Genomic DNA, 15,388 nt, shown 5'->3' with positions numbered 1-15,388 from the left:
TCAGTTGGGTTGTTTTGTGCACCAGAAATGTGATAACTTTATTTGGAACACTATTCCACATAAAACAGGGATATTTCTTCACAATCACCTTTACAAACATTTATCTGAACTGGTCACCAACAGAAACACTGTAAACACTTAAGTAAAAATCGGCTGGACACATTCACGGGAGTGTGCATGACAGCATGATGTTCATGTGAGTTACTTTTACAATCAGTTAAATCTTCTTCATAGTGCTGATATTTCTCTTGTTCATAAAAAATGTATCACCGAGTACATCAGTGTTTCAAGTAAAACTTTTTACATGAGCTTTAAAGTTAAGGCACCATTGTAAATCAGTTGTTAAAAAAAAAGGACATGAAATTCCAAAACTTTCCAAACACATTTGAAACAAAACAACAATAACTGGAAACTAATACTCAAGCTTTAGGATCACATTGGCTGCAGCAAAAGGCCCTTTATTCAACAAAGAAAAAGGGTAATCATCCAGGTGACACATTCGTTCAAAGCACCATATGAACCCAGCATATGATGGCAGCAGCATGGCTTTGTGTCACTCGCATCCTGCATTGGTCCTGCGCCTTTTTCTAGCCCGCAGCTCCTCAAAGAACTCATGTACAGCTTCTACTGTGACTGTCTGAAAAACAGGGAGGGAAAGTGGATCAGGTGTGAGATTAGAAATTAGAAAATTAGAAAAAAAGGCCCAATATGCAATGTTAACATTTGTCAACTGAAATGAAACACGTTGCCTTTTGCACTGAGATGTGTTTCTCACCTTTCCTTCAGCAACACACTGCTCTAAAAATGCAGTGATGGAAGTTGTCAGCTCGTTGAAACCTGAGGGCAGAACACGTGGTTAATTAGTCTGCATCAATTCTCAATCAGTTGCCTCTCCCACGAATTTCACATCACGCTAACTAACCCCACGTCCTCCCTATGCTCACCGTAAATGACCTCCAACTGCTGTACACGGTCCATCGAGTGTGTCAGTGCCATCAGCGGGTGCTGCCCAAACGGCTCATCCAAACCTTTGTTCTCATAGGCAAGAATAGTATCTGACTGATCCATTAGAAACTGCACCTCAGCAGCCACATAGATCCTCTGTGCACAACAAACAGTCGAGAAATATTCTTTAAGTACTTCATAACACTGTTCCATGAGAAGCTAACACCTGCAATGTGTCCTGTTGGTGCCCTTATGACAAAATCTACATTAAAATCTGACAACTATTATTTGTGGCCTACCTTGCAGCTTGTGCAGGTGCAAAGCTCAGAGCGCCAACTGTAGGGCCAGAACACGGCTCCCTTTCTCAGCCCCTCTGGACGCTGGGCCTGCAGCTCCACCAGCTTGCACGTCACAGCTTTGGTCGTGGCCTTTCCAGTCATTTCCTCATGGGTCCGTTTGCAAAGTAAACTTCTGCTTGCTGATACCTAAGATTCAAAACACAGAGGATGAAGTGAGTTAGTGTGTTATATTGGCAGGCTGAGCACATGATAACACCTGGGATTTGTAAAACATCTCTGCATGCAGTACTGCAAACTCATCCTGGGAAGTCTCAGGGCGACTGACACGATGAAATGATTGGGCGATGAAAATCACCAGTTTACAGTAAAGCTGTCCTGTGAAGCTTGGCCAAAGCGTCTACAGAGCAGGAGAAGCAGTGCCTCATGGGTCATTTCTCCTCTAATTACCCAGAGGAGGGGAAAGCACGATAACAGGAGCAAGAGTCTCCTCTCTGGCTATAATCTGCTCATTACCCTCTAGCCCCACCTAGTGGTAGACTGGCAAAAAAGGCAACTGCTACCACAGAGGAAATAAGCACAATAAATACTCACATACTGTACACGAGGTCTGTTTACCCAAAGATTATATTTTTGCTAGTCCTTTATTACATAGTAAAGACTACCTGAAGTCATGAAGACACACACAGCTTTGGAGGACTTCTACATTATGTAGGAGGGTATAAATAAATAAGTAATCTGTCACAATCATTTGTTCTACTCAACCATAAGTAAAGAAAACGTCTGTCACCATGGATACAGACACACGCAATGTTGAACCAGTATTTAGTTTGTTATTTTATTTATATAGTGTATAAATTAATGTAATAATTAAATATATTGGGTCTTTTACGCACAACATAGTGCACTCAGAAGGTCACGCAAAGGGACTAAGAACTCAAAGCATTTTATGCTACATTGCAATAAGCTGCATTTTATAGATACAAAAATTGCAGTTGCATAATGAAGCAATTGGCAGCGATGGCACAAAACTGATATAAGTAATGAGCGTCACATGTGTCATACATGTAACAAGTGGAGAATGACAAGTTAGCAACACTTTGGATTTGATTTCAATAGGTTTTGTGTTCAGTTCAACTCCCCACTATCTCTTTTTAATATGGCAGACCCCCCCCACGAAGACAAAAAACAAAGGCAGTGAGTCTCGTAAGCACCATTCCTTACCTCCTGCTTTGTGTGCTCAGCACTGGTGGACGGGTCCTTATCCCCACTTTGAATGGGCTCTGAGGTGTCTTCCTTTTCTCCCCCCTCCTCAACATCAACCTCTACCTCCTCCCCCTCAGGGTGACTGACTTTGATCACAGGTGGCACTTAAGGGGAAAGATAAGGGGGAAAATGAATCTCTGGATTTTAACAGTAAAATCATAAACGGGTTTGTCTTTTCTGCCAGCTCAGGTGCATTAGTTACCTCCAAAGTTAGCAGCATATGTCCACAAGAATGGAGCCTTGTTCATGCAGGCCTCACATACCATCTCTTGTAGCTCCTCAGGTTCCACTACAGTGCAGCCCAGGTGCTGTAAAGACAAAGTGACTACGTGAAGAGCAGCAGACTCATGCAGTTTTAACATGCAAACTGAGAATCAAAGATGCCCTCTCATGCTTACCCTGCTATGAAACCAGTCCTCACAGATGACACACTGAATCATCTCATCATTGTCCTATTGGGTAAATAAGTAATAGCATTGAAAACAAAACCTCGACTGAAACCAGAAACTCTCTGAATAAAAATAACACAGTGTTGAAACGTGTTTTGTGATGGGACAGAAATAAACAGCAGTTAATCTGAAAAGCATGAGATAAAATAAAACCCCACCTGATCATCCGGATACGGCCGGTCACATACGCAGTAGCAACCACTGAAGTTATGATTGTAGCGGTTTCTAACATTTTCCTCATCTTTGCTCTGTGAAAACAAGAGATAACGTGAACAATCAGAACATAAATAGCAGACAAACCGGCCGATACAGATTAAAGTAAGATATAATAAAGTCAGAGGACTCACAGGATTTAGCTGGCACTTGAAACCTTTAAACTTGCCATTTCCACAATCACAGCGGAAGTCTCTACAGCAGCCAAACAGAAGGATGGGTGAATTTACAGTAAAGCAAACAGGATGGTTACGATTTGTGTGATCAGTGCACAGACAGGCGTTACCGTTTAGTGTACAGTTCAAATATATCATGTCCGTCGTGGCATTTATTGGCACAGGCCAGACAGATCCCAGCAGGCTCTGCGGCACTGGGAGTGCAGGTGTTGCAGGCAAACACAGCCTGCCTCTTCACATAGCCCTGCAACAAACAACACAGGAAGTGTAAATACACAGAAATACATCATTATTTACTTAGTGATGTAACATAATGTAATAAATTACAAACTCATTCTGTGATGTTCACTCATTAAAAGTTTTCATTCATCAGAGGAAAGAGAAATACTGCAGTTATTGTAAACAAAGGGACTAGAGAGCAATTTCAACTAAGTTTCATTTTTGCCATTACATTACAAAGCAATTATTACAACAGAACAACAGAGTCAGACTCTCAGTGAAGCACTCTACAAATTAAACTACTACACAACACTGCAGTATTTATATTTGAGAAAAGGCGACGAGGCGACAGCAGGCGGATGAAGGCGATGGCTGCAGGAATGCGGTGCAGGAATGCGGTGCAGGAAGCTTTTCTTACCCGGGAATAAGAGCAGTTATCTGGGTCGCTCCCCGCCAGCACACACAAAGCTTTCTCCAGCTCTTCCTCGCTGACAGGAACCTCGTCCAGGTCCGACTCTCGGTCTGTGTGTGCTGCCATTCTGGATAAAAAGAAAGTGAGGAAGACACACAAAGACGAGCGAGTGTGAGCGGCACAACAATGTTGACAAACGACTGTTCCGGGCGGGAGACTGCGTGGCGGAAGTGACGTAAGATGTCGCCTACCAGTAATAGATTTAATTAGTGTCACTGTGAGATTTACTGACTTCATTAAACCGGTTTACCTGGTCCTACCTGGTCCTGGTCCTGGTCCTGGTCCTGGTCTCCAGCTGCTTGTGTCTGTGCTGTTGTATATGTTTAAATCTGTTCGCTGTGTTTTGTTTTGTTTTGTTTTTCAAGAATTGTTTTTTTTTTTATAAAGCAATCAAATTTATATTTACATCTGTACTGCTGTTTTTCCCATCATAAAAAGTGCACTTTTATTCACTTTTAAAAATTTGTATTTTTATTTTGAGAGCGTTTGGGGTCTGTCTTGTTGGAAAATACCCAGGCTACTGTATGTTTCAATGCTTTTCCGATGGATGTCGCCACTGTGACATGTTTCTGAAGGAGGACGGCCTCTGAAATGCACTGACAGCACCGACTGTTGCTCGAAGCTGTTCTCATTATGTAAGCTGCAAAGGCCTGTAAAAATATGATCACTATGCAAACTGCAGTCTATAGTGCAGGCCTATTGTAGACTAGTGAACTACAAAGTCACTGATAGTTCCCTGATCTACCATTTCTCCTACATTTTAACAAACAGCAGCCTACAGGTGTCCACGGGTCCACTCTCCTCTGAGGAACCGAGACCGGACAAATGAACCTCTGTCATAATCTACTCAGTCTAAGAATATCCTGCACCAATACATAAGCTTATTGGTGCCGGAGGTGGGAGTATTATAGCCGAGATTATTTAGTGATTATTTGTCTTAACACATAAAATTAATTATTGTAGCTTGGATGACCACATCATGCGTGTTACGACATTATTATTGTTATTATGGGCTACTAGAGCGTCCTGTTAATTGATCCACTCAGCTATATGATGTGTATGTCATCTAAACGTGGCTGCTCCCTAATGATGACCCTGTAGGCTAAAGGGGCCACTGACACACTTGCCTATTACAGAAGACCATTAAACTATTTTAAAAGATTATTCAGCAGTTAATTGGTTTATTTATTGGTTTGAGAACAAATACAAATGTTTGCGTTTTTCTAGGTTTAATTGTGCTATAATTAGTGGAATATTTGTAAAATAATAATCAAAATAATAACTATCGATTACTTGGCAAATATTAATATGTGACTTAACTCAAAGTGAAACTACAGCAGCACGAGAAATGAGGACGGACTGTGGCGCGCTCATTTCCGAGGGGCCCCTGAAGGCAGCGCCAGTCTCCTGGATCCTGGGTGTGTGCAGTCAGTCCAGCTCAGAGACTGAGAGAGAAAACACCAGGAACATCTCAACGTGAGCCCAGCTCTGCCTGTCATCTGTCACCTTGTTTGACAAGCTTTTCTTCATCGGACGGACTGAGAATGGGAAGCTATCCGAGCTAATTTCTGAAGAGGACTGACATTCAGGAGGGAACTCTGCTAAAACTACCAGGTTAGTTAGCTCGACACACTGCCTCTCGGTGCCAGCTTTATTCGTAACTTAGTTATCGCAGTTGCCTCGTTTTTAGTTTGCTAGTCCGTTAACTCATTTCCCATTTCGGAGTGTTATGGAGAGGTCCAGCTGTTTAACGCTTGTCAACCATGTTAGCAAGCTAGCTTACATTAATTGAATGCCATCGGTTAGCTATGGAGATTGTCACTACCCAGCTAGCCAGCTAACGCTAGCAGTTGTAGTTAGCATAAACGGGTCAGTGCATGTGTGTCTTGCTGATGCTGAACCATACAATTGCAATATTACATTTAGAAATTAGCACATGTTAACCACGAGGCTGTTGAGGTCCAGGTGTCTGACAGAAAACACCACTTCTGGCTGTGTTTGAGTATCATAACCGATTCTTGAACTGAAGTGTCCCCCCCCCCCCATCGATCTGGTTGGCTGCTGTCAGGCTAACGCTACATGGTGGTTTACAGGTTAAATCACCAGTCACATCATTTGCCTCCAGAGAAGGATCAGGAGCACAGTGAAGATGCAGACCTTCCTCAAAGGCCGGAGAGTTGGCTACTGGCTCAGCGAGAAGAAGATGAAGAAGCTGAATTTTCAGGCCTTTGCTGATTTGTGCAGGTATGTGGACAAAACATCAATTTAATGCGTTCAGGTCAAATGATTTAAGACCAGCTAACAATAACAGCTTGACATGCATTCAGATAGTAGGACTAAGACATTAACAATGTATATCATAGTGCTGTCACACAGTGCACTTCCTCTTAATGAGTTAATAACAAGAAATACTTTTTATTGCCTCTTCTCCTCTAGCCCTCAGCCATTAGCCATTTGTTTTACTTACTGATGTACTGGAATAAACGCCTTTCAGATCGTATGCACTAAAACCTCAAGGGAAGGTAAAAGTCAAGTCTCAAGTTTGTCACGTTTTAGCCTGAGGTGTATGTGTAACAGGGCAATCAGCTGAAGCTGGTGTTGTTACTTAGCTAATTGTCCCGGAGCATGAAACATGACAGACAGGTGGGCTGAAAAAATGAATCTCTGCAATGTTAACATAACAAAACCAGAGCATGTGCATTTATTCTTCAAAGTTAACCAGTATGTTATGTTGATTGTAATTGTAACACTGTAATATCACATGACTTTATTTCTCCATTTGCGAGACATTTCATTTATCAAAAAAACAAATTCGTATCTGTCCAGATATAAAGACATAACATTAATTTGTCCAAGGATATATTTATACTGAGGCAATAATTTATTCCGATTCTTCAGCCTTGAGGGTGGCAACTTTGTGAGTGTTGGACGTATGTTATCTTGTTATAGCTTATCTATCGCCAGTGGAGTAAAATGTTAAGTTGGGCATGGATTTTATTAGCAGTCATGACTTCAGGAGAAGTGAACTCTCCCTCTCTCTGATTTATCATAGCTGTAATAGAGTATATTGGACTGGGGAATGGCAGTAGCCTTATCATGCCTTATTGCAACATTGCCTAGCTGCCTCTGCACAAAACACAGACTTTAAATAACTGCAGTTAACAGTGAAAAGATTGTTCACCCATTTGATTTTGCAAGTATAATTTCAGTAACATTTTCAAAAGCGTTGTTGAATCTCAAAGTGACCTGATTGAACCAGCACAGATTACTACACTGTAATCCACAAAACATTTTTAATCCCTTCATAAACCTCCAAGCAACCTGCCGCTCTCCTTGTATATTCTACCTACGCCCTTTTTGTCTTAGAGCTGGATTGACGGCTGTTGAATATGAAGGGCAGGGGCAGAGAGTTAAGAAGTGTTAATAGAGTTTGTAGAAGAACAGCAACAAATACCAGTACATTTAAATGGAGAAGAGCCACAGCATGATTGTGGGAGTATTATGTTTATGAATACACATGACTGCTTTTCCCCCAGTCCCACACTGAAACTTGTCTTCTAGTTCTCCTTTCTCTTGAACTGTCTGTCAAATTGCATGTTAGAAAACAAAAATCATCTTAGAGAGGAAGGAAGAGATAAAACTATGTGCACCTTCTGTGTATAGATTTAATCTCCTTTTTAAAAAGGCATTTTGATCTTTTCTTAGAAGGTACAACTCTCAAATCATGTGTTATTCATCTGTAGCTTAAGGATCTTCATATCATATCACATTCTTTGAATTAAATGTCATTCACCTTGATTTTACGTTACACATAGATATAAGCAGGTTTGTATTTCAGTTGTACTCTAAAAGTGATTGATCAGCTTTTCTCCCCTTTATCATGTGACATGCAGCTGACAGTGTGAGTGCTTCAGTGTGGAGTCTGCCCTGTCTCATGCAGCTGGACTTTAGGGATTCCTGCTGTTTGGATTTATGTTTGTATCCCATAAGCTTGCACAGCAATTTAGTCTTTTTAATGACTCACACACCTGAATGAAAAAAAGGTTGTGCCCTTGAAAACATTCAGCCTCCACAGTATTGGATAATATGAAAATATTTTCATGTCACCCTGTCAAGGCAAGCCTACTGCTCGCTATGATAACAAATCTGGTGCGACTACAATTAGCTTCACCTACTGTGTACATGTAAAGAAGTGATTGCGTCAATGCATCAGCAGGAAAAATAGGAAAATCTTGACCTTCTTTATCTGACTCAACCCAATGTTACTTGCTAAATCACATTAATTAATTGATAGTGATTTAAAATACCAATTATTAGCTTCCTCAACACAATCTTAAACCCCCACACTTCAAACTTTGTTACTCCTCATTGCAGTAGTCACGTATGTGGTGTACAATAAATATCACTCAGTAAGATTAAGCTTTATGGATATGTCTTTTTTTATTACACCTCCTGTGTTTCAAGCCTATTTTAAAAGTTCTAGTCCTGGCCTGCTGGTTCTTTTGCTCCATCCTTTTTCATTCTGCTGTCTGCTTAACAATATAGCCAAGCAGACAGATCTCCATATCTGAGGTGAGACGAAACTAAAGGCTCCATTCAAGCCAGATGAAATACCAGCCGCAGTATTAAATATCCACATTGTTGTGAAGCAGTGAATGGCTGTGTTGCTGTTTCCATGGGGCTATAAACTCAAAAACAGGACAGGCCAGGTTGCTGGTAGTGCTGGATTGGGTTTGTTTTCAGCGTAAATTCTCCCAGCTAGAAGCTGGTTGTTTTGGTCATTTAGTTTTTTTTTTTCTTGCTGAATCTCCTTGCCTAATTTTTGGCATCAAACAAGGGGACGCTCCACCAGAAATGTGCAAATGCCCTTTTGTCTGTTCTAAGTTTGGACAGTTGTTTTTCCTTCAATGCTGGAGTTAGTGTAAACATCTGTGTCTGTAACAGATTTCTGGTAAAGCTCATCTTGAAATAGAGATGAAGTAATCTCACATTCAAATTTATGCACAAGTGGTTTGTCCTGGTTCCTTGTGTGAACTGCGTAGAGGTTTGTCTTGTTATGATAGTCACCTCCACTGAGAACGGCACTCTTGTGGGTGTCTGCTGGTTGCCATGCAACCGATTTCTATCCAGCGACTAGTATTTCTTTGTCGTTTTTGAAAAGTAGAGATCTCTCCAGTTTCTAGGGTGGCAATTTGGCTGCAATGATCTGACTCTGTTGTTCTGCTCAAAAAACAAATTTACTAACTAATTTGGGATAATTCTTAACTAATTTTTTATCCTGAGATGCAGATAAGCGAATGTATCAGTATCTCATGTCCCTTAACTGTCTATGTAGTGAGATTGTTGAAGAGCATTGTGAGTTTGTTTAATTCCTCTTGTGGAGAGGAACTATTTTGACATTCATTTACACTGAGAGTAAAAGGAGCCTTGACATTACAAAGGGAAGAAATGCAGTGAGAGGCAAGCAAAAAATCAGTTTTACACAGTTACTTAACATGAAAGAACCAAATGAAAGTTATATTATTTGAATGACACTTGTAAAAAAGTAAAAAATGCATAGTGCTGGAACTTTTTTCTTTTGTAGTTTTTGGGCACTTATAAGTTTCTTCCTTTTCTTAATCTTTAAGCTTTATAATCTTTTAAGAGACAGGTTATGTTGTGCTGAGACAGCACAGATATCCTCACCTACAAAGCCTGACATGAAGTTGCATTATTTGTCTTGCATCTTGCCATCATAACTTTTGAGGTACTTTCAGTGCATGGTAATGTTTGTGATTGAGCACATCAGTTTATTTGAGTTCAAATTCATGACTGTTCTTTTTGTCCTTTTTCTTCAGGAAAAGGGGAATAGAAGTTGTTCAGGTAAGTGTACAATATTTATTTTATTTCATACTGTTTTAGTTGTTTGTTGTTTTACGTGGTAGATCTTAAATTACATTATAAATACATTATATGTAAAAGACTCTGGTCTAATGCCATGAGGTTGAGTTGAAACCAAACCATTTTTTATGTACCTGTTGTTGCCTCACAGTCTTGTTTTTTCAGTCTGTAAGCATCATCTGTCACAGTGTGCAGACTGTTGTTAAACTGTGATGCAATTTATCCCACCACGGTATTTCAACACCTGACCACAACTCTCTTAACTCTGCAAAGTGTTGTGTCACTTGAATGGGGCATACTAGATAGTGGTCTGCCTCTAGTAATTACTTAGCTCTAGTAAAAGATGGGTGCTGAATTATGTCCACTTAAATGCAGCCTGGAGGCACGGAAAGGTTGTAGTAATTCATGGAAAATGCACAGTACACCACATTAAGCAAGTAAAAGCAGCACATACAGCAGCATAGTAACAATTGTTACTAAGTCCTGGGAGCTCAGCGCTGAAAAGTGCTTGTCAGTTAAAGTGCTTGCTGCTATTGAAATTGTGCTGTCCTTTTCTCCCAGTCTCCTACTCTACTTCTCTTTTTTAATTCTCTCTCTTGTCTTACTGGGGGGTCTTTTTTCCCAAGCTTTGTGGTTATTTTTTCCTCTCTCTGTGCTGACGATATCAGCACACTTAGAAAGAGCTTTGTCCTGGGAATAGTCCCAAAGTAAGCAGGGTTTTTGGTTTCCCACTGTGCTTTCAGCCCCTCCTGGGAGACACCAAATCCTCACAGACCCTCAGCTGTGGGTACCCGGCACTTAAACAAACCTCTGGCCTTTACCATTTCTTTTGTACCTGTTTTCTACTTGTTCTTTTACCCTCAACAAATCAGTATAAACTCTCTTTATTTTTAGCTGAGCTGTAAATGCAAATGTAATAAGCTCGGTTTTCTAAGGTACACAGAGGTGTTTGAGTCCACACTGGTGATTTGGTTGCCCAATATGCACCCAATGCCAATCAGTGGCTGTACTGTCATGGCCACATCACATGCAAAGATAATGGCAGGCATTGTAATGCTTTGGCCTTGTTACACAAGTCTGTGTACAAAGCTGTCTTCTCCTGTTGCACTCTTGAATTCTGAGCCCAGCAACACTGAGAATTTCCTTTAAACTTTTATTTTGTTGTTATAAATTTTTTGTTCTTGTGCTTAAAGTCGGTCCAGACAGATTTCCACCTAGAGACAATAAAGCACATGACTAAATGAATTATTAATAATAAGAAAGATGAGTGATGCATTAGAGACAAAGTGATAACAGCATGGTACAGTGCAGTTGCAAAAGCACCTGCAGTGCTGGTACAGTGGTGGTACATTACACAGAAATTTTAGCTTGCCACTGCAGACGACTCATGTTCAGCTTGTATGTTCACTACTAAACGAGGGATGTTGCAGTTACTCTTTCCATTTGTCTACCACAAGTTCGTTTTTTTGGATCTCAAGTGCATTTAACCTTCTCCAGAAGGCTGAAACAGAGTGTAGCTACATATTTATCTGTTGCAGCTAGTTTAATTGTCTAACCTTGTCCCTGTGGTCTGATCCTGTCCACTGTGTCTGTTCCTGGTGGTGAACACCTCAGCCTTGGATATCGAAAGTATCCTGGCCTTTTTTGGTAAAATAAACTGTTAGTTTATGTTATTTACAGTCCCATTACATGTGAATTCAGCAATTTGTTATGTAACTGATTTGCTGGAATGACCAGCATTGTGCTTTGCCTGAAATGATTAGTTGATGGGGAAAAAAAACAGGTCAAATAGAAAGAGAAAGCTGGTCAAATAGAAAGAGAAAGCTGGTCAAATATTCTTTGGTATTAGTTTCAGAAATGAACATTTTTTTCTTTTGCCTTATCTTGACATTGAAATATTAAAATCATTCAGCAGATTATGAACAATTAAGGTAATTAAAATTACCTTAAATTCTACAAAGTCACACATTTAAAATAAAAAATGATGTGTAGACATTTTAGATAATACGACATTGTTTTGTTTGGCTTTATGATTCTGTGCAGCCTATAGCTTGCTCCTGAATATTACACTCGTCTCATCTCTATATTTCACTCCTCCACCCTTCCTCTCCCTCCTTTGTGGGATTTTGCAGCAACTCATCAATACTGACCCTTTAGCCTCAAGCTCATGAGAGCCATTTTCCCAAAGCTCCGTACATTAGCCTGTCTGTATCACCGAACTGATGAGATTAACTCACCAGGCTCAGTCTTGAGGAAGCCAGTATTCACTCTTAGAGAGAGAACCCATCACGGCAAATGGCCATCGTTTGAGCGGGCTGTCCAAGGAATTGATTGAGTTACTGTTTTTATTATATAGTAAGTGCTTAGAAACTTAAAGTTTTTTTTCACCATGCTACTGTATCTCACCCACATATTGAATTTGGAATGTATTTAATGATCAAAAGACAGCTGATTGATGAACAATATTAGGAATTAGCTCCTAGTCACATAATTTAAGTTGTAGCAAATGATTAGAAAGGAGCATAAAACTTTATCACCGAGGTTTGCAAGTAATTACAACAAACAAAATCAAAGTAGCAGACAGCAATGAAGAGAAATGACGATGGTTAGTGTTGGAAATCTTAATTTAATTGCTCACTGGTGAGTAAACTAGTGAGTGTATAATCACTCATTACTTCCCACATGTAAAGAATAGTAAATGATAGTGATGTAAGACAGTATTTATTTTCCTCAGCTCCTATATGTATTGTGTGTGAGTGGAGTTTCTGAGCAGTCTTATAGTTCAGGGAGGGACGATGATGACGATGATGATAACAAATGAGACATGTTTGATAAAATCCACAGTGACTTCACTGTAACTCCCTGATTATCCTCAGTCCTTCTCAGCAGACCTAAAAAAAATTTGAACTCTCCTAATTGTTTCTCTATTTGCCTTTAAAGCATCTTTTAGAGATGTTAATTTTCATCCTGCATTATTCATAAGTCTACCTGTTAAAGTGCTCTAAAAATACTTTTCACATATTGAGTAATAGTTAAGAGGCAACTGTCTTCGAGCCTTTATCAAGATTAATACGCTGAAGTTGGAGATTAGGTTAAGTCTTATTTCTCTGTGGACTGAGGATGCTGTGGAGGTGGTCATTAGTCTAATGAGCTTCAAGTTTCACCCTCCATATGGTTTTTAGCTCGATATTCCTGCTCATCCTTTCTCACGTTTAGTCTCATACTTCATGTGAGATGTGGCTAGCAGCCATAGTTTATCTCATATACATATCTATCACTTACACTAGCATACTAAATAAATAATTCATCACATATCTGTCTGCACTCAGTCTCTCTCTCTCTGCTAGTCTGACAACAAAGCAAAAGCCAGGTGAGATGACATCCAGCTCAGGGTACCTACGTAGAAGGAGACATCTAAAGGACACAAGCATAGGGACACAGACCAGCAGTGTTTCATGCGGTTTGAACTCTTTGTACTTGTACAGAAATATGTTAAAATTGTGTATTGAAGTACAGTCCGCACAGGGCTCAAAATAACTTTTTTGTTTTTAGATTTCCCCAGGTTAAAACTGTGCTCTGCTGTGGGGCTTACATCAAAACTGTAAATGTATTGGCCATGGCCTATCTTCTCCCTCCAGGATCAAATGTGTTTTTTATGCTGCCCACTGCTAGCCCATGATCCCAGAGGGACTTGCAGAGACGTCAGCTGACATTTCTGCTTTTAGCATTTAGCAGGACATCAGTGACTTTACTGCTGGGTTTTTGGATGATCTCTAAAGCAGGGTCACTCTGTCTGTGCACAGCTTCATCCTCTGCAGTGTGTCTTTGCCAGGGGGTGTTGACCCCTGCTGTTTTTGTGGAGGGGCCAGGCTGTCGATGAGCCCTCTGTGTTGTGTAAGCAAGAGATTAAATGCTGTGCTTCAGTGGAGTACAGGCAAATTCCCGTCCACCCAGGCCCGTAACATTGACACTGCTTGCTAGACAGAAAACGAGAGAAAATGCTTTGGTTTTTAGTGACCTGCTCTACCTCATGCGACTGCAGGGGCCCTGTCAACACCGCTTCTCGCAGCATCTAGTGTATAGGCACAAAAATAGTTCATCCACAGGTGACAAGATATTTTATGATTGTTGACCTACCAATATAATTCTATTAAGGTCATGGTTGCATGTGTTTACTTGTTTCCCAGCCACATGGTTTCCGATAAACCAGCTGAACATCTGAGATCCCAGAACATCTGCAGGTTGTATTTAAATATAGTATTTATATTAAATGTACCACAACTAGTTGTATTTTATCCTCAAGCTTATGGTTTGTGATATGATGTTTATAATAACAAGTGATAGAAATCTTACATTATTCTTTTGTGATATCTATTATTTTAATTAATAATAGTTCTAATTCTGGGCAAAGTGCAAATAACAATATATATTAGCATAACATATAGAAAATATATTTCAATAGTCACTCTATACCATGATATAGAATTTCAGATATATTACACAGCCCAGGCCTCCACACTTACTTAGCCCAGGTCCACACTCATGCAGCGACAAGAGTTATGAAAATGCTGAGTATGTGTCAGTCCTAACAAACCTTCTACTGAACATTTTCAGCCTTGTGGTCTTGTATACGTTTTGGCATGTTACTTCTGAGCTGTAGGGCATGTTTCTACAAGCAGAGGAAGCGAGTGTGGAGGAGAATGAGCTCCAACAGTTTTTAGATGAGGAGAGAAAGAAATTCCTTGTTGATGTAGCATATTGAGCTCCTAAGGAAGTATAGCTTAAGTCTGATGCTAAGGGGTGCCATTCTTAGTACAGACTCTATGATTGTTGAATAGGTTGTTCTTGCTCAACATAAAAAAGTCCCATTCCCTCTCAGACTGAGACTGAGATTATGTAACTGGTGTAAAGAACATGGTATCTAATTCAATTGGCACTCTTCAGTTGACGTTTCAGGGCAGGACCAGGGCTACTGTAGTTAGTCATCTGTGCATCACACCCCTCACAATCATTAACCAGGAAATGATGGCCCCGACTGCAGCAAACCCTAAACCAACTGAGACTCTGTACAGTTTTACAGTTTGTACATTGATCCACGCCCATATGGCTAGGTGTTGTCACTCTTGATTCATGGACTATCTGTACAGAATAAAGGACGGTGGAGTCCTGCCTACAGTTGCTCTAGCTTATTTGAACAGGTGCTGCTGAATTGTCTTTTGTTTGAAATAAAAAGAGGATCCCCATTTGCTCTTTAGCTGATGAATTGGTATACAGCTACATTATGCAGCAGCAGCTCTGCTAGTTTAAATGCTGTGCTTTTTTCCCATGTTGCCATTTTTTTACACATTAGATAGGACGTCATAAATTATTTTCAGTCTTTGGCTTTTTTATGATAAAATAAATTAAGACGAAAACTGTTATTACTTAGATTAGAAGACAAATAGCCCAAGATAGTATATCAGATATTTGATT

The 15,388-nt window shown here is 40.1% G+C and overlaps 2 protein-coding genes across 3 annotated transcripts in view; one reads left to right on the top strand and one right to left on the bottom strand.

The window, feature by feature from the left end:
* Window positions 1-26: 26 nt before the first annotated feature.
* On the bottom strand, window positions 27-4,336 carry LOC113158211 (putative E3 ubiquitin-protein ligase UBR7). Its single transcript, XM_026353953.2, has 12 exons — window positions 4,297-4,336; window positions 3,983-4,103; window positions 3,456-3,589; window positions 3,304-3,364; window positions 3,115-3,204; window positions 2,906-2,959; window positions 2,710-2,815; window positions 2,466-2,611; window positions 1,245-1,430; window positions 945-1,101; window positions 776-837; window positions 27-637 (listed from the first exon to the last, which is right to left on the bottom strand). The coding sequence occupies exons 2-12, from the start codon at window positions 4,100-4,102 to the stop codon at window positions 554-556; spliced, it is 1,200 nt and encodes a 399-aa protein (XP_026209738.1). The 5' UTR covers window position 4,103; window positions 4,297-4,336; the 3' UTR covers window positions 27-553.
* Window positions 4,337-5,424: 1,088 nt separating this feature from the next.
* Window positions 5,425-15,388, top strand: part of itpk1b (inositol-tetrakisphosphate 1-kinase b) — a 29,636-nt gene continuing 19,672 nt past the window's right edge. The window contains exons 1-3 of one of the 2 annotated variants that reach the window (XM_026354256.2): window positions 5,425-5,650; window positions 6,130-6,280; window positions 9,874-9,898. In XM_026354256.2, coding sequence (XP_026210041.1) covers window positions 6,186-6,280; window positions 9,874-9,898 — 120 coding nt within the window. In that variant the 5' untranslated portion in view covers window positions 5,425-5,650; window positions 6,130-6,185. The remainder of the gene's footprint in view (window positions 5,651-6,129; window positions 6,281-9,873; window positions 9,899-15,388) is intronic. The other variant, XM_026354257.2, reaches the window with a different exon arrangement.

Source organism: Anabas testudineus, chromosome 12 (assembly GCF_900324465.2).
Source record: "Anabas testudineus chromosome 12, fAnaTes1.2, whole genome shotgun sequence".
NCBI classification, from domain to species: Eukaryota; Metazoa; Chordata; class Actinopteri; order Anabantiformes; family Anabantidae; genus Anabas; species Anabas testudineus.
This window is presented reverse-complemented; position numbering and strand designations above follow the sequence as displayed.

Excerpts from the sequence above, each read along its gene's own strand:
- LOC113158211 (XM_026353953.2), bottom strand. The coding sequence starts at position 4,102 with ATGGCAGCACACACAGACCGAGAGTCGGACCTGGACGAGGTTCCTGTC. Across the intron at positions 3,365-3,455 it reads TTTGAACTGTACACTAAACG|AGACTTCCGCTGTGATTGTG; the intron begins GTAACGCCTGTC and ends TGGCTGCTGTAG. Across the intron at positions 1,431-2,465 it reads CTGAGCACACAAAGCAGGAG|GTATCAGCAAGCAGAAGTTT; the intron begins GTAAGGAATGGT and ends TTTGAATCTTAG.